The following is a 22,935-nucleotide window of genomic DNA, read 5'->3' as shown; positions in this document are numbered from 1 at the left end:
ATAATGACAAGTGTGTTATCTTGGATACGCAAATTATCTATTGGCACTAAAATAAAAGATGGTTTATTGCCTGATGGAGATATGGGTACTGCTCAAGATCTTGCTAACAAAAAAAACCCAAGTGAGGTTACTGAGAAAGATATCACTGAATTAAAAGAAACTATTTATGGTAATAATTATATTTATTTACTTACTTACTTATTTTAAATTATAATTATTTTATGATACTGAAAGTAGCAGACATTCAAAAAATTTAATTATTAAATAAAGAAATAAAATAAATGAATGTGAACCCTGGTGGAAATTTTTCAGAATTTTCTCTGAAAAACTCAGTTTTAAAGTTCTAAAGACTTTTTCAAAATTCTAAAGACTTTTTCAGAGCTATTTAGAGAAAACTTCGAAAAAATTTCACCAGGGAATGTAGCAGACGTCAGACAAATTTAAAATTATTAATAAATAGAGTAAATAATTCATAAAACAAAATTTAAAAAGAAATGCGCATTTAAACAATTTTGAAATAAATGAGTGCATTTTTTGTAAATATGATTTTTTAAATTATTTACTCTATTTATTTATTATTTTAAATTTGTCTGATGTCTGCTACATTCACACTCATATAAAATACTTATATAAAAAACTTTCGATAATTGCACATGAAAAACTTTTAAAAATATTTATGTGCATATTTAAAAAATTATATTTTAGTTACGCGTTACTTGTTCATAAAATTTAAAAATTTTCTGATGTCGGCTACTTTCAGTTTCATGATCCTGAAGTTAGCAGACGTCTAATAATTTTTGGATTTTTTTTTAGACGATAAACCATAAAAAAAAAGTATTTGAAAAAATTGCACCTGTAGTTTTTAAAATTTTCTACATGTGCATATTTTTATTTTATTTTTTTGCAATTGATTTGTTGAAGAACAAAAATTCAAAAATTTTTAAATGTCTGCTAATTTCAAGATCGTTTTAGTTTCATATAATTTATGATGCTAAATGTAGCAGACGTTAAAAAATTTTATTTTCAATAAACAACATAAATTTTGACAGGCAAAAAATGCGTGAAGAATTTTGAAAAATTCCCTCGTGGATTTTTTTTAAATTTTTATGATGCCAATTGATTATGAGTGAATGTAACTGACAGTTGAAAATTTTTCGAGTTTTCGAATAAAAAAATAAAATGTAAGGAGTAAAAATTAAAAAATACGTCTTTAGAAAAATCCAAGACCCGTGCGCGCATTTAAAAAAAATTTCATTATTTTAATTAATTAATTTATTTACAAGTAACTTGATAATTAAAAACAGTTAAATTTTAAGTTGTCGGCTACTTTTGCCATCGTTATAATTTATGATCCTGAAGTTAGCAGACAATTAAATATTTTCGGATTTTATTTTGAACAATTAAATTTGAAGAAAAAAATGAACTGAAAAAGTGCACATGTAGAAAATTATAAAGACTATAAGTGCATTTTTTTTAAATATTATTTTTTTTTTATAATTTATCATCTTTTAAAAAGTCAAAAAATTATTAGACGTCGCCTAACTTCAGTATCATTTTAATTTAATTGTTCCAATATTTATTTTATTTTGTTTTGTTTAGATTTATTGAGAACAATAAAAGATCCTGAAAAACCACAAACACTTGAACAATTGGATGTCGTCTATGAAGATGGAGTCATTATTTGCCCGTCGACTCCAAATGGTACTTTTGTTATACGGGTTGAGTTTAATCCAACTGTACCACATTGTTCGCTAGCAACATTAATTGGATTGTGTATTAGAATTAAATTAGAACGGTCGTTAATTGAGTCATTTAAATTAGATATTTATATTAAGGAAGGCGCTCACTCTACTGAAGAAGAAAGTACGTATTTATTTATTTAATATATTACTTAAAACTCATAAATATGAGACGTTTCATATGTAATTTATTAATTTAAATCAATCCTATAATGGAGGAGTATAATTACAATAGATCTATTCATCTATTTTTTTTAAATGTCTGGGTTGGATTAAATCATTTTCTGCTGTCAGGCAGCGACAAAAAATAGTTGATATCAATATCATATTGAAAATATTATTTTTACTTTAAATTACTTGATAAAGTCAATAAACAAAAAACAAAACGTCGCATATTAATGATAATTTTATTGTTATTTTTTATTTTGAGTCCACATCTCCCTGATCTTAAATGAATATTCATTTATTTACTCATAAATTTATAATTAAATTCTATTCCTCTCTTATTTTTTCAGTAAACAAACAAATTAATGATAAGGAACGAATTGCTGCGGCTATGGAGAATCCAAATTTACGTGAATTAGTAGAAAAGTGTATAAAAGAAGATGAATAATTTATTTTTTTTACTGTATATAAAAATTTTTTAAGGTAAAATTCGACGTCTCTTCTTTATCTTCTTCTTCTTTTTCTTTTGCCCCTTAGTTTTTGTCTTTTTCTTTTTAACCGTGAGAATAAAACGCCACCAGAGTTGAATTTTTTTGGCAGCGCGATTTTTTCTGAATGACTCCAATCGATCGATGTCACTTTTATGACGTTCGTTCATATATTCTTCATATATAATTGATTGCTTATTAATTATTTCCTAAAATAGTAAATAATTACTGTAAATATATATATTTTAATACATAGATTATATATTTTATAATAATTACTTCAGTTTGTTTGAGATTTTCTTCCAAATCACAACGTTCTGCTTTTAATTTTTCTAAGTGACATTTTTTATCACCAATTTCAGTGTCATAGCGATGAAGCAACGACGTTAATTGTGATATTACTTTTATTCTAAAAGAAAAATTTAAAGGAAAAATTCAGATTTTAAATCCTTACAATATAATAGATAGGAAAGTTTGTATTTTTGTCCGTCAACGACTGAAGGGATTTTAATAAAACTTGGCGGAGAGGTGCATTTTGTCATAGAAAAGAACATAGTATACCTTTTATGATACTCCAAAGTTTTGCGAAGGGTTTAAATCGGTATTTTTAATTAATCCATACACACATTTAAATATTTACACGAAAGATTGTATTTACATTCTCAACACTATATCTCTAGATTGTAAAGCCTATGGACTTAAAGTTCGGCGAGAACATTTATTATGTGATGTCGGTATTCCCCACTTAATGGTTCTAATAAAATCGCCCCCGAAGGGGATATGAGGGGGCGTCAAACGTTAATATACTCCCGTTCGTCGATGGGTAAAAATGCTGATTCCGGCAACATAATCGTAAGAAATGAGATAGTAAAAATGAAGCTATACGGCGACAGCTGCTCAGGTGCGTTCAGGGCGACCCCCTGCGCTATAATAATGATAATACCAATTAAGGGGGGCCATGGAGTCTTAGCAGGAGAGTTATAGGCCTTGAAAATGGGCCAAAACGGGCCAAAATGCTGATTTCAGCCACACAATCTTAGAAAAAAATATCAAAATATGAAGTTATAGGGCGAAAACTGCTTAGGTGTGTGAAATACGACCCTCTGCACTAGAAAAATAATGGTAGCAATTAAGGGGAGTCCTAGAGTCTTAGCACGAGTGCTGTAATCGTCGAAAATGGGCAAAAATAGCTATTCCGGCCGCTTAGTCGTAGGAAAAATATATTAAAAATGAAGGTCTAGGGTGACAACGGCTAAGGTAAGTAAAATTTAATTTACGCCTAGCGAAACGGGTAACGGTAATAAAAAAATGAAGATATTAATAAAAAAAAACCTTTTAGAATAAATATCCATCTCTAATTTTTTATTTGTCGCCATCAAAGCATCGGTTTTATTTTTAGTAAATCCACAAATTTGATTTAAATCATTTTGTCTTGCTAAAGATTGTTGATATTCATTAACTTGCAAACGTTCATATTTATTTGATATTAATTCTGCGTCATTTATATATTTATCATTGAATTCTTTTAATGTCTTAATATTCTTCAAGTACTCGCTCATTAATTTCGATTCGACTTCTCGATGAAGTTTACGTTGGTAAAATAATTTATCTGACAGCGCTAAATAAATGAATATATGATAAAATATTTTTTATAAAATACTTTAACGTATTAAATAAAATAATTTACATTTGTACTTGTCTTGTAATTTATTGACATGATGCCATAATTTACAGTAATGTGATTGTCGTGTTCTATCATCAGTAACGGACAATCCGAGTCTTGATAATCCATAATCGATAAATGATTTGACATAACGTAGAAATTTATAATTTTCATTTGAATTTAATTTGCCAGCAAGTTTTTCAATCTCTTCTATTCCGCTCTGCTTAGATTATTTATTTATAAACATTTAATTAACAAAATCTTTATCTAAGATTTTCAGACACCCCCCCCCCCCCCACTTTTGAAAAATATTCAATAACTTTCTACTTTCATATTCATATTCAAATTTAATTAATTAAAAAAAAAACTTGTAATTATCGCTGGGATGTAGATTTAAAAATAAAATTAATTACAGTTATCAATTAGAAGTTAAACAAAATTTGATGGATAAATTTTAGCCTACAAAATTTTTAAATTCGAATTATAAAACTGTAAGTAATTTTTTTTTAACTCTACATCTCAGCGCAATTGTCTTTTTTTAAATTGGCGTTTTAATTTTTTTTGATTGATTGATAAAATTTTGATACACTTATGACAGTTGAGTTATTTAATATTTTTTAAAAAGTTGGGGGTATTGTCTGAAAATAATGACATTAAATAATCCAACATATTAATATTAAATAACTCTATTAGTAAATTAAATTAATTTAGTATTTATATAAAGTAAAAAAAAAAAATAAAGTGTACCTGTACGACAGAGTTGACATTTAAATTTACAATATAAAATAATTTATCTGCATTATAGTTTTCCATATTTAACATTAAACAAGTGAAGTTATTAAAATAAGTAATAAAAAATTTAACTTTCCACAATTAAAACTTGAAATTTATTTATCTCAATACATTTGAATAATTTTTCAAAGATTTATTTATTTATAAATAAAATTTTATTTCTTCAAAGTTGTGGACACCAGAAGTCAGGATTTTTTTTTTAAATATATATTTAAATACACAGATAAAAGATTCAAACATTTGTTCGCGCGTTTTCACGTCCTTTAGCGCGTTTGAAATCCCATGAATATTCTTTTTTATCGTTTGTTTTTTTTTCTGTCCGCCAATTATCACGTCCTTCAGATCTATCAATAAATTAAATTTAATAATAAAATATATAGAGCAAGCGCATGTTCAGAAATTCATTCTGAAAGAGACAGATGCAACTTCTGCGAGTGTTTTTCTGAATATGCCCTGAATATTTAAATAAATTTTTCAGTTACCTTTTGAATTGCCAGTTTTCATTTTTCTCAAATGAATTTTTCCTATCGTTATTGCGCTGCTTGCTACAAAATTTACTTTGACAAACAGAATTATCATCATTTTTAATACGAGATTCTTTAGTCTTATCTTTATATTTATCTACTGGAGGAGCATTGGGTTTAAGTTTAGCGGTATCTCTTATTATTTTAGCATTTAAATCATTTGATTTATTATCATCTACTATCGAGTACTCTTTATGATAATCTCTTTGAGATTTAAATTTTCTTTTCATTTCGCCGTACTCTCCCTTGTCATTTCTCCCATTTTGCTTAGCGCGATATTCTTTTGAATCCATCTATAATAATTTTAAAAATTATTTAAAAAAAACCCTCCATTATATTAGAAAATTTCAAGTTAATTCGGAGTGATTACGAATTTTATTTAAATCCGCATTCACTCCGGATTCAATCAGCAATTTTTTACAGTGCGAAATCATAAAATTATAATTGCACTCATTAAATATAATAATTATATAAATTACTACCTTAGATTTTTCTTTATCAAATTCGCGCTTAACTTCCGGTCCCACAGGATATTTATTATTTTTATCAGGTTTATTTTTCTTCTTCGGCTCATCGTTGGCAATTTTTTCCGTAACTTTATCAGACTTTATTGGTTTATTACAATTTTTATTTTGTAAATTTAGTTTCTCTAACAATTCCAACAATTTTGGGTCGTCGCCTATCGTGTTTTGTATTAAACATAATCGTTGATTTAACTTACGTCTTACTTTAACTAATTTACGGTGGACTTTTACAATTGAATTCTTCAAAGTCTTTGATAAATCATCAAAGAACGTCAAAGAAATATTTTTTATTTTCGATTCCACATTTTCTATGAATCTGAAACAGTGAAAAAAAATTATTTATTTATTTCAGTAAATGAATATATTTTTTTTTTTAATTAATTTTAGGACATTCTGTTAAAATTTAATTATTTACTCTTCTACTCCCTACTGAATAATTAATTTATATCGTTTGTCTAAAATCAGGGCTGATACAAACCAAAATTATTTTTATTTTCAAATTCCCCATAAATTAAAATTTAAATTTATACTCCAATTAAAATTTTAATAATTAAATTTTAATAAAAAAAAAAAAAAATAATTGCATCGACCGGGAATTGAACCCGGGTCGCCCGCGTGGCAGGCGAGCATCATACCACTAGACCACCGATGCTGATGACTCCAAAACGGAGCGATGAATAAAATCAACTTAATGTTTACTCCAATTTAAAAAAACTATTAAAATCTATCCAACGAACCGTTTATTTGAATTTTCTTCAGTAATTTGAATCCCCGTCATAATCCTCTGTAAATTATCTTTCAAATCAAGTAAATCTAGCAGCGATCGTCGATCGCAAGCAAAGTCTATGTTCGTTCGATGCGACGTATCACCATTTTCAATAATCGAACATAAAGTATTAAATGATAATTTAACTTTGTCAATTATTTCTCTTAATGATCCATTATTTTTTAAAGCCTTAATATTTACAAGCTTATTATCACCATTATTTTTAATTGTACCAATATTAACATTATTTATTTTTGGCTTATTCAATACTGACACATCAATATTATCTTTTAGTAAATGAGATTCTTGTTTTAATTCATCAGTACGATAAAGTGATTTTTCACTTTGTGTATTTATATCTTTAAAATTAACATCATTAGTTTGAATTGTTGGGGTAAGAGGTGACATTTCGGTATTTCCCGGGCCAAAAAATAATCCGATGCCAAATCCAACTGTCGCTGCCAGTGTGCATGCTATCAATATATGCACTAAACTTCCGGCCTAAAAATTTTATTTATTTTAAATAGTTATTAAAATATTTATCAAGTTCAAATAAATAAATACTAAGATATATAAATTTTAAATTTAATTACATAAAATAAAAAATAATTTATGTAATTAAATATGATACTGAAGTTAGCCGACGTTTAATTATTTTTTTAAAAACGCTAAATTATAAAGAATTATTTTTAAAAATTGCACGTATAGTTTTTTTAATTTTCTACATGCGCGTATTTTTAGTTTATTTTTTTTTTTTGTAATTGTTTTGTTGAAAAAAAAAATCAGAAAATTGTTAATTGTCTGCTAACTGGAAGATCAAAATTTAATTTAAAACAAAAAAATAAATGGTAGAAAAAAAATCATTTTAAAAAATTGCACTTATAGATTTTTTAATTTTCTACTTGTACATATTTTCAGTTTTGTTCCAAAAAAAAACCCGAAAGTTTGAAATTGTCTACTAATTTCAAGATCAATGAGTGTAAATATAGCAGACATGTGACAAATTTAAAATTATTAATAAATAGAGTAAATAATTAATAAAATAAAATTTTTTAAAAATGCGCATTTAAAAAATTTTGAAATTAACAAGTGCATTTTTTGTAAATATCATTTTTTAAATTTTTTACTCTATTTACCCAAGTAGCCTTTACGTTAGACACTTGCCTTTAAGACATCTATAAGATATCAGTTTTTAGGCAACTTTTTGACATATCGATAAGGCACAATGTCGACAAAACGATCAGAAATTTTTGTTACCGAAAATATATCTACTTAAAAGACTTAACACAAGTGACGACAAAAAGTAAATTACAAATAGCGGTAAAATAAGTCATCTAAACGACTTTGTAATTAGCATAAGACAGGCAAAAACAACACAACTCATCTCAGTCTCCGGAACCAACATTTGCATGTCGTATTTATACCAAAAAAGGTGACTCTGAGACAAAAGAAAATTTGTCTTATCCTTTTAAGACATCTTAAAGTTGACTCTGTGCTACTTGGGTATTTATAGTTTTAAATTTGTCTGATGTCTGCTACATTCACACTCATTCAAGATTACCAAAATAATAGCAATCCATAAAAAAAATTTTTTAAATTATAAATATTAAATTTTACCGGTAAGACGATCTTATCAACAGGTTTTATAATTTCAGTAAGGCTTCTATATAAATTATCATCGTTTTTTTCACAGTCAGTTATCACAGATATACCATCTGAATCATCATCACGTGTAACAAGAGCATCATTTCTGTTTTTATCCTCATCATCTTTCATATCATCTTTCTCTTCTTTGTCTTGGTCTTTGTCTTCATCTTTATTTTCTTTGTTATCAACCTGAATTGATTCTCCTAAAATTTGTATGGCCTGAAATAATTTAAAAAGTTTTTTAATAATCAAATTAATAAAAGGTTTAAAAATAAATTAAAAAAAGTTCAATTACTTCACGAGCTTCTTCAGCATCGATGTTTTCGTCAGCATTATCATCTTCATTGTCATGTCCATCAATACTATTACTGATACTAATACTGTCAGCAGATTCTTTGTCACCTATCAGAGTCCATTCACCAGAAGATGAATTATCCTCGTTACTGCGTTCGTTAACAGAAGTGGATTTTTCTTCGGGACTAGCCATTGCACTGGACATTTTATTTAAATTTAAATAATGATTAAATTAAATACAAATATATATGATATACATTGACATAATAAAAATCCGAGAATATTATACGACACTTGTAAGTACAATTGGCTATTGAGTATCAACATTTGTTTTTATTTATGTTTTTTATCTTCACTACTCAATATCCAATAGCATTCATGACACAGAATACTGTTTTGTAAATTATTGTCGACTTACCTCGAGCAATTAGCTTCATAAAGATATTTATAGAATTTTGTGGAATATAACTGTTGGATTTATTTTTATATATTTTTAAATGTAAGTACACTAATTGTCAATTTTCACGCGGAAATTCGTATGAGACCATAATAAAAACATGGACAAGCCGATAAACAAAGGAATTTTTTTGACACACTGAGACATACAGTTAATAAAAACACACGTACTTTTATAATTTGTCCTTGATGATAACTTTGATGTACTTTTTTACCAACAGAAACATTATTTTATATTTTTTTTTTATGAGCGTGAATGTAGCAGACATGAGACAGTTTATAAATTTGAAATTAATGAATAAATTAATCGAAATAATAAAATTCAAAAAAGTGCGCGAACTGATTTTTAAATTATTTAAATACCTATTTTATAATTTTCATTTTAATTACATTTTATTAATTTATTTTTAAATTTGAAAAATTGCCATTTGTCAGCTACATTCACACTCATTTTTTTTAATGATTAGTTTTAGTAAAGGGGGCAGCATCTCTCCAGCCTTAAAATTTTTTTACGCGCTTTTTTTTCTAATTTTACGAACGTTTCCGGTCATTGGATGAATTAAATATGATCAATTGTCAGTTAAAAAAGAAATATTTTATTTTCCTTTGAATATTTATTAATTATAAAGCAACTACGTGGTGTTCATTTTACGCGACTTTTAACGAGTGTGAAATTATATAGATGAGTGTGACAGTAGCTGACAATTGTGAATTTTAAAAATTTATGATACTGAAGTTAGCCGGCATCTAATAATTTTTGGATTTTTTTAAAAACGATAAATAATAAAAAAAATAATATTTAAAAAAATTGCACTTATAGTCTTTTTAATTTTCTACATGTGTATTTTTCAGTTTCTTTTTTTATTCAAATTTAATTCTTCCAAATAAAATCATGAATTTTTTAATTGTCTGCTAACTTCAGGATCGTGAAATCAGCAGAGAACTAAAATTTTTTGGATTTTTTTTTAACAATTAAATAAAAAAAAATATGCACGTGTAGAAAATTTAAAAAACTAAGGGTGCAATTTTTTTAAATATTTTTTTTTTTATGATTTATCGTTTTTTAAAAAATTCAAAAATTATTAGACGTCGGCTAATTTCAGTATCATAAAAATTTTGGAATAAGTGAATTGAATGTTAATAGATTAAAATTTAAAAAATGCGCATTTATAGAATTTGAAAATCAGTATGTGCATTTTTTTTTTATTTTTATATTTTGAATTGTTTAATTCGTTTATTTGTAATTTAAAATTCGTCTCATATCTGCTACACGCATTCAGCAGATATGAGACAATTTATAAATTTTAAGTAAATAAATTAATATAATAAAATTTGAAAAAATGCGCGTACTTGCATTTTATTTATTTATTATATTATAAAATTTAAAAAATTCCCACTTGTCAGTTACTTCACACTCATGACTTTTATTCCACTTTGAATTTTTCAGATGGCAGCATCTCTCAGCATCGAAATTACGAAGCAGCATTAAAACACAAAGAACAAATTTATGATTGGTCCATTTTTACGACATCTTATATATAAATACGCCCATTTAAAATTTTTCTGTCGCGCCTTTTTGAGGTTACACCAAAACCCATGTGTGTGATGTGCATCAGATTTATCAATCGTCTGTCAATTCTGAAAACTAACAATAATTATATTTTATATTATTTATAATAAATAAAAATTTTCAGTTGTCATAATTAGTTTATGTCAAAGCAATTAAATAAATTATGAGGGTTTTAGAATTATACTCGGGTATTGGCGGAATGCATTATGCTTTTGAGAGTAAGTTAAATCTTTATTTACATTAAATAATTATGAGTGTGTACCAGACATGAGACAATTTATAAATTTTTAATAAATAAATAAATTAATTAAAATAATGAAATTCAAAAAAAGCGCGCACTGATTTTCCTAATATTTAAATACGCACTTTAAATTATTTATCCCACTGACATTTTATTTATTTATTTAAATATTTAAAAAATTGCCAATTGTCAGCATGATCCAGAAGTTAGCCGACGTCTAATAATTTTCGGTTTTGTTTTCTCAAGATAAATTATGAAAAAAAAAATATTTGAAAAAATTGCACCTATAGTTTTTTGAATTTTCTAAATGTGCATATTTTTAGTTTTTTTTTTTTGTCATTAATTTGTTTAAATAAAAATCAAAAAATTTTTGATCGTCTGTCAATTTCAGGATCATATTGTCAGCAACATTTATACTCATGAATAATTAAATTTCAAAATTATATACTTCATATTTTAATTTAAAATCTTGAGTAATTATTTATTTATTTTTATTTCAGAAAGTGGAGTACCTGGAACAATAGTTGCAGCTATTGAAATAAGTACAGTTGCAAATGAAGTTTATAAACACAATTTTCCATCAACAAAACTGATAAATCGAAACATCGGATCGTTGACAGTTAAAGATATTGAAGATATGAAAATAGATAGTATATTTATGAGTCCTCCATGTCAACCTTTTACAAGAAATGGCCTTCAAAAAGATATTAACGATGCGCGAACAATATCATTTTTTCATATACTAGAATTAATACCCCAATTAACGAATTTAAAATATATATTATTGGAAAATGTTGAACCATTTTCAAAATCTTTGTCACGTGATATTTTAACATCATGTTTACAAAACAGTGGATTTAATTATCGCGAATGTATTCTGAGTCCCAGTGACTTTGGAGTACCCAATAGTAGATCAAGATATTTTTTAATAGCTAAAAAAAAAAATATAGCATTTTGTTTGTCAGACTCAACGATAACAGACGTCAACGCTGATTTAATTTTAAATATTTTATCCAAGTCATGCCGATTCAAAATATTTAAAAATAAACATCCGGAATATTTAACAAACAATTGCATTAAATTAAGTGAAATAGTTAGTAATTCAAATGACATTGACACACATGAGTACAATTTACCAGAAACAATTTTAAATAAATATATTAAAGTACTAGATATAAGAAGTCCTGACTCCAAAGGATCCTGTTGTTTTACTTCAGCCTACGGACGTTATGCTGAAGGCACAGGATCAGTTTTCTCTCCGTTACCCAGCTCTGATGTCGAGGAAAAAATTTATCAATTAAAAAATAACGAGTTAACACAAAACCCAGATATTTTAAAGAGTTTAAGGTTGCGTTACTTTACACCTGGTGAAGTATCACGACTCATGTGTTTTCCTCATAAATTTACCTTCCCAAGTACAATAAATAAACGACAAAGATATAAATTGATCGGCAATTCGATAAATGTTCATATTGTCAGCCTATTGATTATTCTCCTTGATTATGTACCTGATTCTAATTGAAAAAAAAAAGTATAAAGAAATGTTAATATTTATGTATATTTTAAAATAAGATATTTATTTTAATAACAAATAAATATTTTTAATAAAACGTTTATTATATTTAAATTTATTACATAAATTTACGCCCGTTTACCTTTAAAGCATGTGGTTTAATTATAGTTTTAAGTTTATGATTTAACTGGACTAGGTTTTACTTTAAATGATGAGTAATTACGTAAATATATGAGATGAATAACTTATACATTATTATTATATTGCAAGATAAGTAAAATTATATTGTTTCTAATTCATGAGGAATAATAATTTTCCTTTCAGCGGCAAATTTTTTTAATGCTAAATATTTAGCATGCCAAGACTGAATTTCTGTTCGCATTAACTCATTATTCTCTTGCATCAATTCCATATCACGAATCTCTTGGGTTTTTTCGGTCTCTAATTCGTCTTTTTGCTCGAGTCTTTTAGTACGACAACTTGCAGCGTAGCCACGATTTTTTAATGTTCTTCTACGTTGTTTCATGCGTACGATTTCATCACGGGACAATCCACGTAATTTAAGTTGACGATTTAAATCACGTACTGATATCGTCACGAGTTCATCATCACTGATATCCAAACAAGGACTTGGAGAAATTGGATCCTAAGAAAATAAATAAAAATTCATTTATTATAAATTTTAAATTAATGGCGGGCAGTTTGAATCGGTAGACGACAAATTCAAAACTTGTGATTTACGGAAGAAAAATAATAATTTTGTTCGTGTCTTGTTAACCCTTCAGCACCCGCGTTAGAACAACGTAAAACATTGAACAACGTAAAACCCGCGTGATGAGAAAAAGTCTCACGCTTCGGCGCATCGTAAATTTTAAGTCAAATAAAACAAATATATTATGCACTTTCCCGATTACGACGTAATTATAATTTATTTGAATATTTCGCTTGTTTTTATTTTTAAATTTTCTATAATGTACTTGTTTTTTAATTTTTGATTTTGTAAGTAATGACAGACTTAACGGCTGAAAAAAATGGCGGTGATTGCCGAAAAGATTCGGAACTGCCCGAACTGAGCCAAACCGTATTAATTTTTATGCCTTACTTTACTCGCGTGATGAGAAAAAGTCTCATTGCTTTTTAAAATAAATCTTTTAAAAATATTTTTTATGTTCGAAATAATTTTTAAATTTCAAAATCATAAAAAGCATAAAATTTCATTACGATAAAAAAAATTTCACTAGGTCATTCCATTTGAAATTACTTAGAAAAAAATATTTTTAGGCAAGTGTGAGAGAAAAACTCATAGCGCGGGTGCTGAAGGGTTAAATATGATGCGAATAGAATAGTAAGCATGAGTAGGTTACAGTATGAATATATGTCACTTACACTTACAAACAGACTCAACGATAGAACTCGAAAACAACATCAGCTGTTTTATTTAAACAGAAATAAGGAATTGATTAAATTAATAATAATTACCATTTTAACGGAGCGTCTTCCATCCATTTTAAGGATCACGTTACGATGCCACAGCAAAGAAGGAAAGCCTTTTCTTTCCGTTTTTCGTCTTTATAATAATATTGCTGAATCATTCTACAACAGGATACTGTATATCGGCGTCAGCCAGCAAAAGTTTGTGTCTGTGTTGGTTTGGATTTTATCTATCACCCAACTCATACATACACATATATTTTCAAACACATGTTGATCATCATCGGGTGCCACGACTTGTGCCGAACGGAGGTTACGTAGAAACGCACACTTGCACCAAAAGTAATAGTGTGTAGCGACCCGTACGAATAAACGAAGGACCGATAAAAGTTAGGTTCGAATAAACGTAGGAATGAATAACGTGATGTAACGTATAACGAGAGGTTAGTATAAACGGAGGAACGAATAACGTGAGATGTGTACAATGAGCGGAACGGCTAATGTGAGGTTTGTAGAAACGGAGGAATGGATAATGAAACGTTTGTATAAACGTAAGAACGGAAAACGAAACATTTGTATAAACGTAGGAACGGACAATGATACGTTTGAATAAACGCGGGTAACGTATAACGAGAGGTTAGTATAAACGGAGGAACGAATAACGTGATCGATCACTTTGTACAAACCTCACGTTTACCGTTCCGCACATTGTATACATTTCACGTTATTCGTTCCTCCGTTTATACTAACCTCTCGTTATACGTTACATCACGTTATTCATTCCTACGTTTATTCGAACCTAACTTTTATCGGTCCTTCGTTTATTCGTACGAGTCGCTACACACTATTACTTTTGGTGCAAGTGTGCGTTTCTACGTAACCTCCGTCACCTCCGTTCGGCACAAGTCGTGGCACCCTCATCATCATGCACATTAAGGCGGATTTCCATAAATAATTAATTACTCCCGCCTTGTACACAATTTTTAAATTTTGAATTAAAATTCAAAAAATCAAATTGTAAACAATTAGTAGAGAAAATTATGATACTGAAGTTAGCAGACGTCTATTAATTTTTGGATTTTTTTTTTTAGACGATAAACTAAAAAAAAAAAATATTTTAAAAAATTGCACCTATAGTTTTTGAAATTTTCTACATGTGCATATTTTTAGTTTTTCTTTTTTTTAAATTGATTCGTTGAAAAAAAAATTTGAAAATTATTAATTGTCTGCTAACTTCAGGATCATAGAAAATTACAAAATAAATTATGAGTGTGAATGACAAAAAATATGCATATGTAGAAAATTAATAAAGCTGTAGGTGCAATTGAAAAAATTTTTTTTTGTTATCATTTATCTTTTTTAAAAAAAATTCAAAGATTTTTAGATGTCGGCTAACATCAGTTTTATAAATATGATACTGAAGTTAGCAGACGTTTGATAATTTTTGGATTTTTTTAAAAACGATAAATGATAAAAAAAAAATTTTCAAAAAATTGCACCTATAGCTTTTTAAATTTCCTACATGTGCATATTTTTAGTTTATTTTTTTTTTAAATTTATTTGTTGAAAAAAAAATTCAGAAAATTGATGACAATAAAGTTAGCAGACATTTACAACATTTTGATTTTTTTCAACAAAAAAATAAATATTAAAAAAAATATTTTGAAAAATTGCATGTATAGTTTATTGAATTTTCTACATGTGCATTTTTTTAAAAATATATTTTTTCTTATTATTTATCTATTTTAAAAAATTTATTTAAATTTCAAATGTCTGCTTACTTTACTGTCATCGAAAATTGCATACATATAAATTTTCAAACACATGTTGATCATTAAGGCAAATTTTCATAAATAATAATTACCCCTGCACAGTTTTAAATTTTTAATTAAAATTGTAAAAAATTAATAGAGAAAATTATGACATAAATTTATAAAAATGATTTAAAAAATAAAATGCATGTAAAAATAATTTAATTATAAAAAAAAATAATTAAAAAAAATATGTACAATTTATGTCACTCACATGATCGTGTTGATCAATAAAAAACATATACATTAATTGAAATTGAAGAATAAACATGCGAATGATAAGTTCTTGTGAGCACACGTGTGTTTTGAAGCGATTTAATTTCGAATTTATAAATTGCAGTTAATGTTAAATTATCACTCATGTATAATTTAATTAGATGCACATTTAAACGGTTAGTTAATTATAAATAATTAATAAATACTAATTAGGTTATAATCTTTATTCATATTAAATCGAAAGGTTAAAGCTAGATGATGAAATTATTATTTTATGACATTTAATACTCATAAATATTATATTTTATTTTCAGTTGCAGGCTTCATGACTATAAATTTATTCTGAAACTGACAATGACACATTGGCGGCAAGTTAAAAATTTAAATATTAATTCAATCAGGATGATGAGCAATGATTTAGATTCTACTGATAAAAATAATAAAGTAAATCCTATGGATTTTTTTTATTGGTTACAAAAATCAGCACCTGGATTTCCTATCGATGCTTCTAAAGTTCGTTTATTATTTTTATTTATATATTTAGTAAAGTAAAAGACCAAGGGCGTGTTCAGAAACACACTCTGGAAGAGAAAATATTAAACTCCTGCGTTCAGAAATATCCTCTGGTCGAACCAGGGGTGCGATTTAACATTACAAAGGTACTAATCACACCTAGATAGGTAATTTTTCACTTCCAGAGTGTATTTCTGAACACGCCTCAAATACCCGATCAGGGAACTAGTACTCGATTACTTTATGAATTTCAATATCTCTATTTACTAAAGATATACAAATATATGAGTGATCGGGTATTAGTTCCCTGACCAGGTACTAGGTCTCTTACTTTGCTAAGTACGTTATCAATTACTTTTATTATTAGTTAATTTTATTTTTAAGGTCAAAATAATTCATGAGCCCGCAGTTTTTTATTCAACTTTATTAGATAAATGTAAGAAAGCTGAGAAAAGAATAACATTAGCGTCACTTTATTTAGGAACTGGAAAACTTGAAGGGGATTTGGTAGGTTCGTATGTGCCATTATTATGGTACACGATAAATTATCTAATTAAGTTACTAATTAAAAATTTAATGTTAATAAATTATTCAAATATTTAAATTTTAAGGTTGAAGCCATAGAAAAATCAGTAATTGCAAGCAATGGTCAGTTGAAAGTAAACATTCTTTTGGATTATATGCGAGGCTCACGTGGTCAGAACAATTCCAGAAAAATGCTAGAGCCATTACTTAACAAACAATGGGCTGATAACATTAAAGTCCATTTGTACCATACACCAAAATTACGAGGATTACTTAAGAAATTTATACCAAATCGTTTCAATGAATTAATAGGTTTGCAACACATGAAAGTATATATTTTTGATGATTCTCTAATTATTAGTGGGTAAGTTGACAACAGTTATCATAAATGCATAAATTTTTGTTGCAAATTAAAAAATTTAATTACTTGTAGGGCTAATTTAAGTAATGATTACTTCATGAATCGCCAAGATCGATATTTTCTCATTGAAGATTGCAAAGAATTATGTGATTTTTATAATGAATTAATTTACCAAGTATCCAACTTCAGTTTTAAATTAATGCCAGATAATTCAACGTCATTTGATACCGAGTCTAGTCCTCACCCTTTTGAAAGTCCTGCTAAAGAATTTGTATCAGCTGCTAAAAATCGAATACGTAAATTTTACTTCAATCAATTGGACAAACGTCAAACCGAAGCTGGGAATAATCAAGTGACTGCAGACACGTGGATATTTCCATTGATTCAAATGGGTCAGCTTGGAATTTATCACGACAATGAAATTACTTTAAGATTATTAAAGACTGCACCTGCGGGAGCCAGTCTGCAGTTTGCTACAGGATATTTTAATTTAACGACAGAATATTCGAATGCTCTGGTTCGCGATTGTCAGGCTTCAGTCCAGCTCCTTACTGCTCATCCGACAGCCAATGGTTTCTATGGTTTGTTATTTTAATTGCAATAAAAGAATTTTTTTTTTATTTTTATCAATAACTAGAATTTTTCATGATAACAGGCGCTAAAGGTGTAGCAGGAGGAATTCCCGCAGCGTATACGCTGATAGAAAAATCATTTTATAAATATTGTGAACGAATGAAAATGAATGAACGCATTAAATTAAGGGAATATATTCGTAGTGGTTGGACATATCACGCCAAAGGTCTTTGGTACACGTTACCAAATCAAAAAAAACCATCATTTACTTTAATTGGTTCATCAAATTTCGGTAAATACTTTTATTACATAATTTTTAATCTGTTAATTTGAGCAGTGTTACAATTCTACTCACAACATCTCTACTCAAGAGAAAGAGCTACAACTCTACTCACTTTACTCAGCCTCAACTCTACTCACAGTTTTTTTTTTACTCAGGTTTAACTCTACTCAGTTATATCTTTACTCAGCTTCAACTCTACTCACAAAAAATTGCTATTTTATCGGTAAGCTAAAATACGTGAGTAGAGTTGTAGCTGAGTAAAGTTAAACCTAAGTGAAAAAAACTGTGAGTAGAGTTGAAGCTGAGTAAAGTTAAACCTGAGTGAAAAAAACTGTGAGTAGAGTTGAAGCTGAGTAAAGATATAACTGAGTAGAGTTAAACCTGAGTAAAAAAAAACTGTGTATTGAGGCTGAGTAAAGTTGTGAGTAGAGTTGTAACACTGCCTTAATTTGTATTATTAATCAATTTAACATAAAAAACAATAATTTTTATTTTTTACAACAGGATACCGATCAGTAAATCGTGATCTAGAAACCCAAATAGCTGTTGTTACAAAAAATGATAAACTAAAAAATGATTTGCACGAAGAGTACAATAGATTATATAAAAATTCTCACCAAGTTAACAGAAGTTCACTATCACAGCCTGATCGAATTGCCCCAACTTGGGTTTACGCCGCAGTATTTTTATTTCGTTATTTTTTCTAGGATAATTTTAATATTGAGTTTTAATAAAACTCTTTTTTTAAAAACCTAAAAAAATTATATATAATTCTATCACTCAACAAACCTGATAATTTTTATTTTATTGATTAATTTAATTAATTAATTAATTTTATTCTTTAAATTACGACCGTAGGAATTGTGTACTGTATTGTGGGTTAATATTCTTCCTTGAGCCTAAAATTTTCTAATCAAATCACTTCGAATTGGTCGTAATTAATCGTAGGTTTGCAAGCCGGTCGTGAACATGGGGAATAAGGACATAAATCTTTATCCGCAATCAGTGAAAACTGATCAAGGATCAAATAAATGAAAATATAACAAAAAATTAGAGACAAAACAAATAAAATATATATTTTAAAATATGATATTCTATACGTAAAGTGATAGAATTTGTAAATATTAAAATTAATATAAAGTACGTCTAATACCACGACTAAGTGGTCTTCTAAAAATATAAAAAATGGCCAATTTAAAGACATTTGTTTATAGTACGTCATTTTTTTTCTTTGCAATCGAATAATATTTTTTACTTCCCAACGATAATGCTTAAAAAAAATGTAGGGGCAAAACCGCGGGCACAGGTTTTAAGTCACGATGATGATAATATTTTTTCTACTTGTCATCAACTAGGAAAGTTTCTTCTTTGACGAAAAATTCAACTACTTCCTCTTCAACATTCTTGGTATCAGAATCTAAATTATCGGTATCAATGTTGTATCTCAACTCCATACGACGTTTCTTTTGAGCGTTCCACTCTGCAATACGTTTCTCGCGGTATTCATTGAATGCCTTCATCAAGGCACAGCGTTTCTCAATAAGTTCCTTGGATGCACGTGTCAAACGCATTCTATCCTTGCTCTCAAATTGCGCTGAATATTTCTTAAGGTTTTTCTTTATTTCCTTTATTTGTTCAGGAGTTAATAAAGTTGGTGGACGTGGTCGCCAAAGCAATTGATTGAAGGCATTCAAATTAACGCGCTTCAAAATACGACCCTGGAATGTCCAAATCCAGTAGCCATTATCGACATTTGTCTTCCAGTTAGACACAGCCGTGACGACGTATCTGCCAGTAGGATCCCACTCGACGTCGGAGGTTTGGTAGTGGTCAGTTGAGTTCATAATAGTGAAGTCATTGGTGTCAATAAACTCGAGAGCACCAGCCATTGTGGTTAGTCCAGCCAAGACAATAAATTGTCCAGCAGGTGACCAGAACAAATGATTGCACGCTTTTTTCTCAAGTTTTTTTAGCAACGCTGGTTGATGTCCGAATCTTACTTCATAGAAGCTTACATTGACGCTTGGAATTTCACCGTGAATTATCGCAAATTTACTGCCAACTGGTTCCCAAGCAAACGCGTGAATGGGCTCTTTCATCTCAACACTATCTACAGGAATTTGTTTTTCACGCATATGGAAAATTTCAAAGTTGTACGACATTCCCGTGTACTTTTGCTCTGTTTTTTCCTTTTTTTTGGCAAATCTGTCGACCTTGACACACAAGTAGTCACCAGATTTTTGCCAGAATATTTTGCAGTCAGCCACATTAAATAGATTTTTATTTCTTATTTCATTACGACTAGGAATTTCCAAAAGTGTTACACGAGCAGGAACATCTTTGTCTTCTGGGACCCAGTAAGCGAGCACATTATCAGTCGGTGACCAACTGAAGTCACGTATTCCCGGAGTTCTTATACTTTTTTTATCCAAAAGTCCAAATGACGGAGTCTCATAGACACTCAAAATATCTTCACCCATACAAGCCAAGTACTTGTCGTCATGAGACCACCGGAAAATCGGCCAGACGGATGATCCATCGGGAAAGAATGAACGTTTCTCATGCCCAGTAAGGATGTCCCAAATTACAAGACGTTTTTGATCAGGTCCACCGTCCATTCGCGGTGTATAAGTAACGAGATATCGTTCGCACGGCGAGTAATCAATGCACTCAACTCCACTCTGTCCAAATCGCGCTTGCTGTTCGAATTTAGGACCGCCCCAGAGAGCAACCCCGGGTTTGTGGAAGGTCGACAGGTAAGTTCCCAATGGCGACCACTTGAAGTAAGTTTCTGTCCATCGCGAACGTTCTTCAATGAGAGTTGGATCAGGCGCAGAGTTCAGCCAAATTTGAACTGACACTGCAGCACCGTTACCACAAAGAACTCCAAATTGGTCATACGCGTCAGGTTCCAATGCGTAGTAGTGCAAATCATGGGCTGCACTGTAAGGTTTTGGCTTCGGAGGCTCCCAGTCTTTCGGTATTTCTTCGTATTTCTTGAAATCGGTGAAAAGATTGACTTTGAAAGTGTGGTGCTTGTCAATCTTGTAGTTATTTGTAGCTTTTACCGCAGCTGCTGCATTCAATGGACTATTGTACTCTAAAAAAAAGTACCTACCAAAACAAATAGATATTCTATAGAATAAACATCTAAGATTGCATTCAAGGCTTGTAATGATAAATAGAAAATCATTTACCCTTTGGTAATTCCATTGTCATTTTTAGGGTAGAACCGATTAACGATGGTACCAAACTTTCCAAAGACCTTGTTAATAAGTGAGTTAAATTTTTCCAGACGTTCAGGTTCGACTTGGGGCGCGCCGTCGACGACGATCACCGACTCGACACCGTCAGTCTCCGATGGTTTTTGCGCCAACACATCCGGCAGAAGCTCTGTTTTAAAATTATAAATAACATGTTTAATAAAAATACCACACGGTTGGGATATAAATACATTTTTTTAAATATACACATGCATTATAAATATATGATTTGAAGCAGGTTAGGTCGCGTGTTCCACATTTCCGGTAATAGAGCCATGCATGTAAAATTGCCACCGCATCAATCGCTGGTTCGTTTGTTAAAAAAAAAAATGTTTTTTACCTTCATCGCTAATGTCATCAACGTATCCCTCAGGATCACTGAAGTTTGGCTCTTCGTCTTCATTCATTTGCTCGTCATTATTTTGGGCTGGATCATCATTTTGATTATTTTTATCAACCAACGTCTTCTTCGCCATTTTGCGACCCCTGTGCACCGCTTTGCCCGTCGATCTAAACGAGAGATCAGACCCCACTGATACGATTAAAAAACGTTTATTAACCTCTTGGATCTTGGCTATTTTTTAACATCTAGAAATTTTAGTTCGAAAATTAACCGCCAGGTGGCCGGTTCTCTTGTGTTACCAAGTGATGATACTGAAGTTACGAGTGCGAATGGTACATGGTACCAGATATCAGACAAATTTAAAATTATAAATAAATAGGGTAAATAATTAAAAAATAATGTTTATAAAAAATGCACTTATTAATTTCAAAATTTTTCAAATTTTATTTTATTAAATATTTACTCTATTTATTAATAATTTAAAATTGTCTGATGTCTGCTGCATTTACACTCATCTGATGTTAGCTGACGTCTAATAATTTTTGAATTTTTTACAAAAACGATAAACCATAAAAAAAATTCAAAAATTGCACCTATAGCTTTTTTAATTTTCTACATGTGCATATTTTTGGTTTAGTTTTTTTTTCAAATTTATTTGTTGAAAACAAATCCAAAAATTATTAGACGTCGGCTAACTCCAGATGAGTGTGAATGTAGCAGACATCAGATCAATTTAAAATTATAAATAAATAGAGTAATTAATTAATAAAATAAAATTTGAAAAAAATGCGCAGTTTAAAAATTTTCAAATTAACAAGTGCATTTTTTTCCAATATTTTTTAAAAAATTATTTACTCTATTTATTTATAATTTTAAATTGATCTGATGTCTGCTACATTTACACTCATATAAAAAACGCACATTAATTTTTTGAAATGCGCATTTTTTAAAAATTTAATTTTATTAATTATTTATTCTATTTATTATTAATTTAAAAATTGTCTGATGTCTGCTTCATTTACACTCATCTGAAGTTAGCCGACGTCTAATAATTTTTGAATTTTTTACAAAAACGACAAACTCTAAACAAAAAAAAAATTCAAAAATTGCACCTATAGCTTTTTTAATTTTCTACATGTGCATATTTTTGATTAAGTTTTTTTTTCAAATTTATTTGTTGAAAAAGAGTCCAAAAATTATAAGACGTCAGCTAACTTCAGTATCATTACCAAGT

The 22,935-nt window shown here is 28.8% G+C and overlaps 7 protein-coding genes and 1 non-coding gene across 9 annotated transcripts; 3 read left to right on the top strand and 5 right to left on the bottom strand.

Moving 5' to 3' along the window:
* Positions 1–3: 3 nt before the first annotated feature.
* Positions 4–2,670, top strand: LOC130678514 (MIP18 family protein galla-1). Its single transcript, XM_057485769.1, has 3 exons — positions 4–169; positions 1,600–1,863; positions 2,255–2,670. The coding sequence occupies exons 1-3, from the start codon at positions 4–6 to the stop codon at positions 2,350–2,352; spliced, it is 528 nt and encodes a 175-aa protein (XP_057341752.1). The 3' UTR covers positions 2,353–2,670.
* LOC130678513 (uncharacterized) lies at positions 2,383–4,917 on the bottom strand. The gene is made up of 5 exons (XM_057485768.1): positions 4,803–4,917; positions 4,080–4,275; positions 3,725–4,010; positions 2,672–2,801; positions 2,383–2,601 (listed from the first exon to the last, which is right to left on the bottom strand). The coding sequence occupies exons 1-5, from the start codon at positions 4,875–4,877 to the stop codon at positions 2,383–2,385; spliced, it is 906 nt and encodes a 301-aa protein (XP_057341751.1). The 5' UTR covers positions 4,878–4,917.
* LOC130678510 (uncharacterized) lies at positions 4,914–8,795 on the bottom strand. Its single transcript, XM_057485762.1, has 6 exons — positions 8,604–8,795; positions 8,279–8,527; positions 6,633–7,162; positions 5,854–6,211; positions 5,330–5,664; positions 4,914–5,191 (listed from the first exon to the last, which is right to left on the bottom strand). Exons 1-6 carry the CDS (start codon positions 8,793–8,795, stop codon positions 5,080–5,082), a joined length of 1,776 nt encoding a protein of 591 aa, XP_057341745.1. The 3' UTR covers positions 4,914–5,079.
* Trnag-gcc (transfer RNA glycine (anticodon GCC)) lies at positions 6,477–6,547 on the bottom strand. The gene has a single exon. It is a non-coding gene; the product is annotated as a tRNA-Gly (tRNA).
* On the top strand, positions 8,758–12,483 carry LOC130678512 (tRNA (cytosine(38)-C(5))-methyltransferase). The gene is made up of 3 exons (XM_057485767.1): positions 8,758–8,898; positions 10,506–10,846; positions 11,370–12,483. Exons 2-3 carry the CDS (start codon positions 10,792–10,794, stop codon positions 12,389–12,391), a joined length of 1,077 nt encoding a protein of 358 aa, XP_057341750.1. The 5' UTR covers positions 8,758–8,898; positions 10,506–10,791; the 3' UTR covers positions 12,392–12,483.
* Positions 12,466–14,477, bottom strand: LOC130678515 (transcription factor MafG). The gene is made up of 2 exons (XM_057485770.1): positions 13,862–14,477; positions 12,466–13,028 (listed from the first exon to the last, which is right to left on the bottom strand). Exons 1-2 carry the CDS (start codon positions 13,886–13,888, stop codon positions 12,663–12,665), a joined length of 393 nt encoding a protein of 130 aa, XP_057341753.1. The 5' UTR covers positions 13,889–14,477; the 3' UTR covers positions 12,466–12,662.
* A 1,244-nt stretch (positions 14,478–15,721) lies between these two features.
* LOC130678504 (CDP-diacylglycerol--glycerol-3-phosphate 3-phosphatidyltransferase, mitochondrial) lies at positions 15,722–19,103 on the top strand. Of its 2 annotated transcripts, none has more exons than XM_057485753.1 (7): positions 15,722–16,016; positions 16,161–16,353; positions 16,738–16,860; positions 16,965–17,242; positions 17,312–17,820; positions 17,895–18,104; positions 18,600–19,103. In XM_057485753.1, the coding sequence occupies exons 1-7, from the start codon at positions 15,985–15,987 to the stop codon at positions 18,800–18,802; spliced, it is 1,548 nt and encodes a 515-aa protein (XP_057341736.1). In that variant the 5' UTR covers positions 15,722–15,984; the 3' UTR covers positions 18,803–19,103. The 2 variants fall into 2 exon arrangements, with proteins under 2 accessions (XP_057341736.1, XP_057341735.1); XM_057485752.1 differs by having other exon boundaries at positions 15,724–16,016; positions 16,155–16,353.
* A 42-nt stretch (positions 19,104–19,145) lies between these two features.
* Positions 19,146–21,901, bottom strand: LOC130678503 (eukaryotic translation initiation factor 3 subunit B-like). The gene is made up of 3 exons (XM_057485750.1): positions 21,699–21,901; positions 21,293–21,488; positions 19,146–21,209 (listed from the first exon to the last, which is right to left on the bottom strand). Exons 1-3 carry the CDS (start codon positions 21,832–21,834, stop codon positions 19,433–19,435), a joined length of 2,109 nt encoding a protein of 702 aa, XP_057341733.1. The 5' UTR covers positions 21,835–21,901; the 3' UTR covers positions 19,146–19,432.
* Positions 21,902–22,935: the final 1,034 nt, after the last annotated feature.

The sequence above is a fragment of the Microplitis mediator genome, chromosome 2, assembly GCF_029852145.1.
Source record: "Microplitis mediator isolate UGA2020A chromosome 2, iyMicMedi2.1, whole genome shotgun sequence".
Lineage (NCBI taxonomy): Eukaryota > Metazoa > Arthropoda > Insecta > Hymenoptera > Braconidae > Microplitis > Microplitis mediator.
The sequence above is the reverse complement of the archived record's forward strand: the minus strand, read 5'-3'. Positions and strand labels throughout refer to the sequence as shown.

Coding starts and splice junctions, on each gene's coding strand:
- LOC130678510 (XM_057485762.1), bottom strand. CDS start 8,795: ATGGCTAGTCCCGAAGAAAAATCCACTTCTGTTAACGAACGCAGTAAC. Junction 7,163..8,278: donor TTGATAAGATCGTCTTACCG/GTAAAATTTAAT, acceptor TAAAATTTTTAG/GCCGGAAGTTTAGTGCATAT. Junction 5,665..5,853: donor TTGATAAAGAAAAATCTAAG/GTAGTAATTTAT, acceptor AAATTATTATAG/ATGGATTCAAAAGAATATCG.
- LOC130678514 (XM_057485769.1), top strand. CDS start 4: ATGACAAGTGTGTTATCTTGGATACGCAAATTATCTATTGGCACTAAA. Junction 170..1,599: donor ATTAAAAGAAACTATTTATG/GTAATAATTATA, acceptor TGTTTTGTTTAG/ATTTATTGAGAACAATAAAA. Junction 1,864..2,254: donor TCACTCTACTGAAGAAGAAA/GTACGTATTTAT, acceptor TTATTTTTTCAG/TAAACAAACAAATTAATGAT.
- LOC130678504 (XM_057485752.1), top strand. CDS start 15,985: ATGTATAATTTAATTAGATGCACATTTAAACG. Junction 16,354..16,737: donor TTCCTATCGATGCTTCTAAA/GTTCGTTTATTA, acceptor TTTATTTTTAAG/GTCAAAATAATTCATGAGCC. Junction 18,105..18,599: donor AATTGGTTCATCAAATTTCG/GTAAATACTTTT, acceptor TTTTTACAACAG/GATACCGATCAGTAAATCGT.
- LOC130678513 (XM_057485768.1), bottom strand. CDS start 4,877: ATGTTAAATATGGAAAACTATAATGCAGATAAATTATTTTATATTGTA. Junction 4,011..4,079: donor ATTACAAGACAAGTACAAAT/GTAAATTATTTT, acceptor TCATTTATTTAG/CGCTGTCAGATAAATTATTT. Junction 2,602..2,671: donor AAAATCTCAAACAAACTGAA/GTAATTATTATA, acceptor TTACTATTTTAG/GAAATAATTAATAAGCAATC.
- LOC130678503 (XM_057485750.1), bottom strand. CDS start 21,834: ATGGCGAAGAAGACGTTGGTTGATAAAAATAATCAAAATGATGATCCA. Junction 21,489..21,698: donor TGATGACATTAGCGATGAAG/GTAAAAAACATT, acceptor ATTTTAAAACAG/AGCTTCTGCCGGATGTGTTG. Junction 21,210..21,292: donor GACAATGGAATTACCAAAGG/GTAAATGATTTT, acceptor TTGTTTTGGTAG/GTACTTTTTTTTAGAGTACA.
- LOC130678512 (XM_057485767.1), top strand. CDS start 10,792: ATGAGGGTTTTAGAATTATACTCGGGTATTGGCGGAATGCATTATGCT. Junction 10,847..11,369: donor AATGCATTATGCTTTTGAGA/GTAAGTTAAATC, acceptor TTTTTATTTCAG/AAAGTGGAGTACCTGGAACA.
- LOC130678515 (XM_057485770.1), bottom strand. CDS start 13,888: ATGGATGGAAGACGCTCCGTTAAAATG. Junction 13,029..13,861: donor GAAGACGCTCCGTTAAAATG/GTAATTATTATT, acceptor TTATTTTCTTAG/GATCCAATTTCTCCAAGTCC.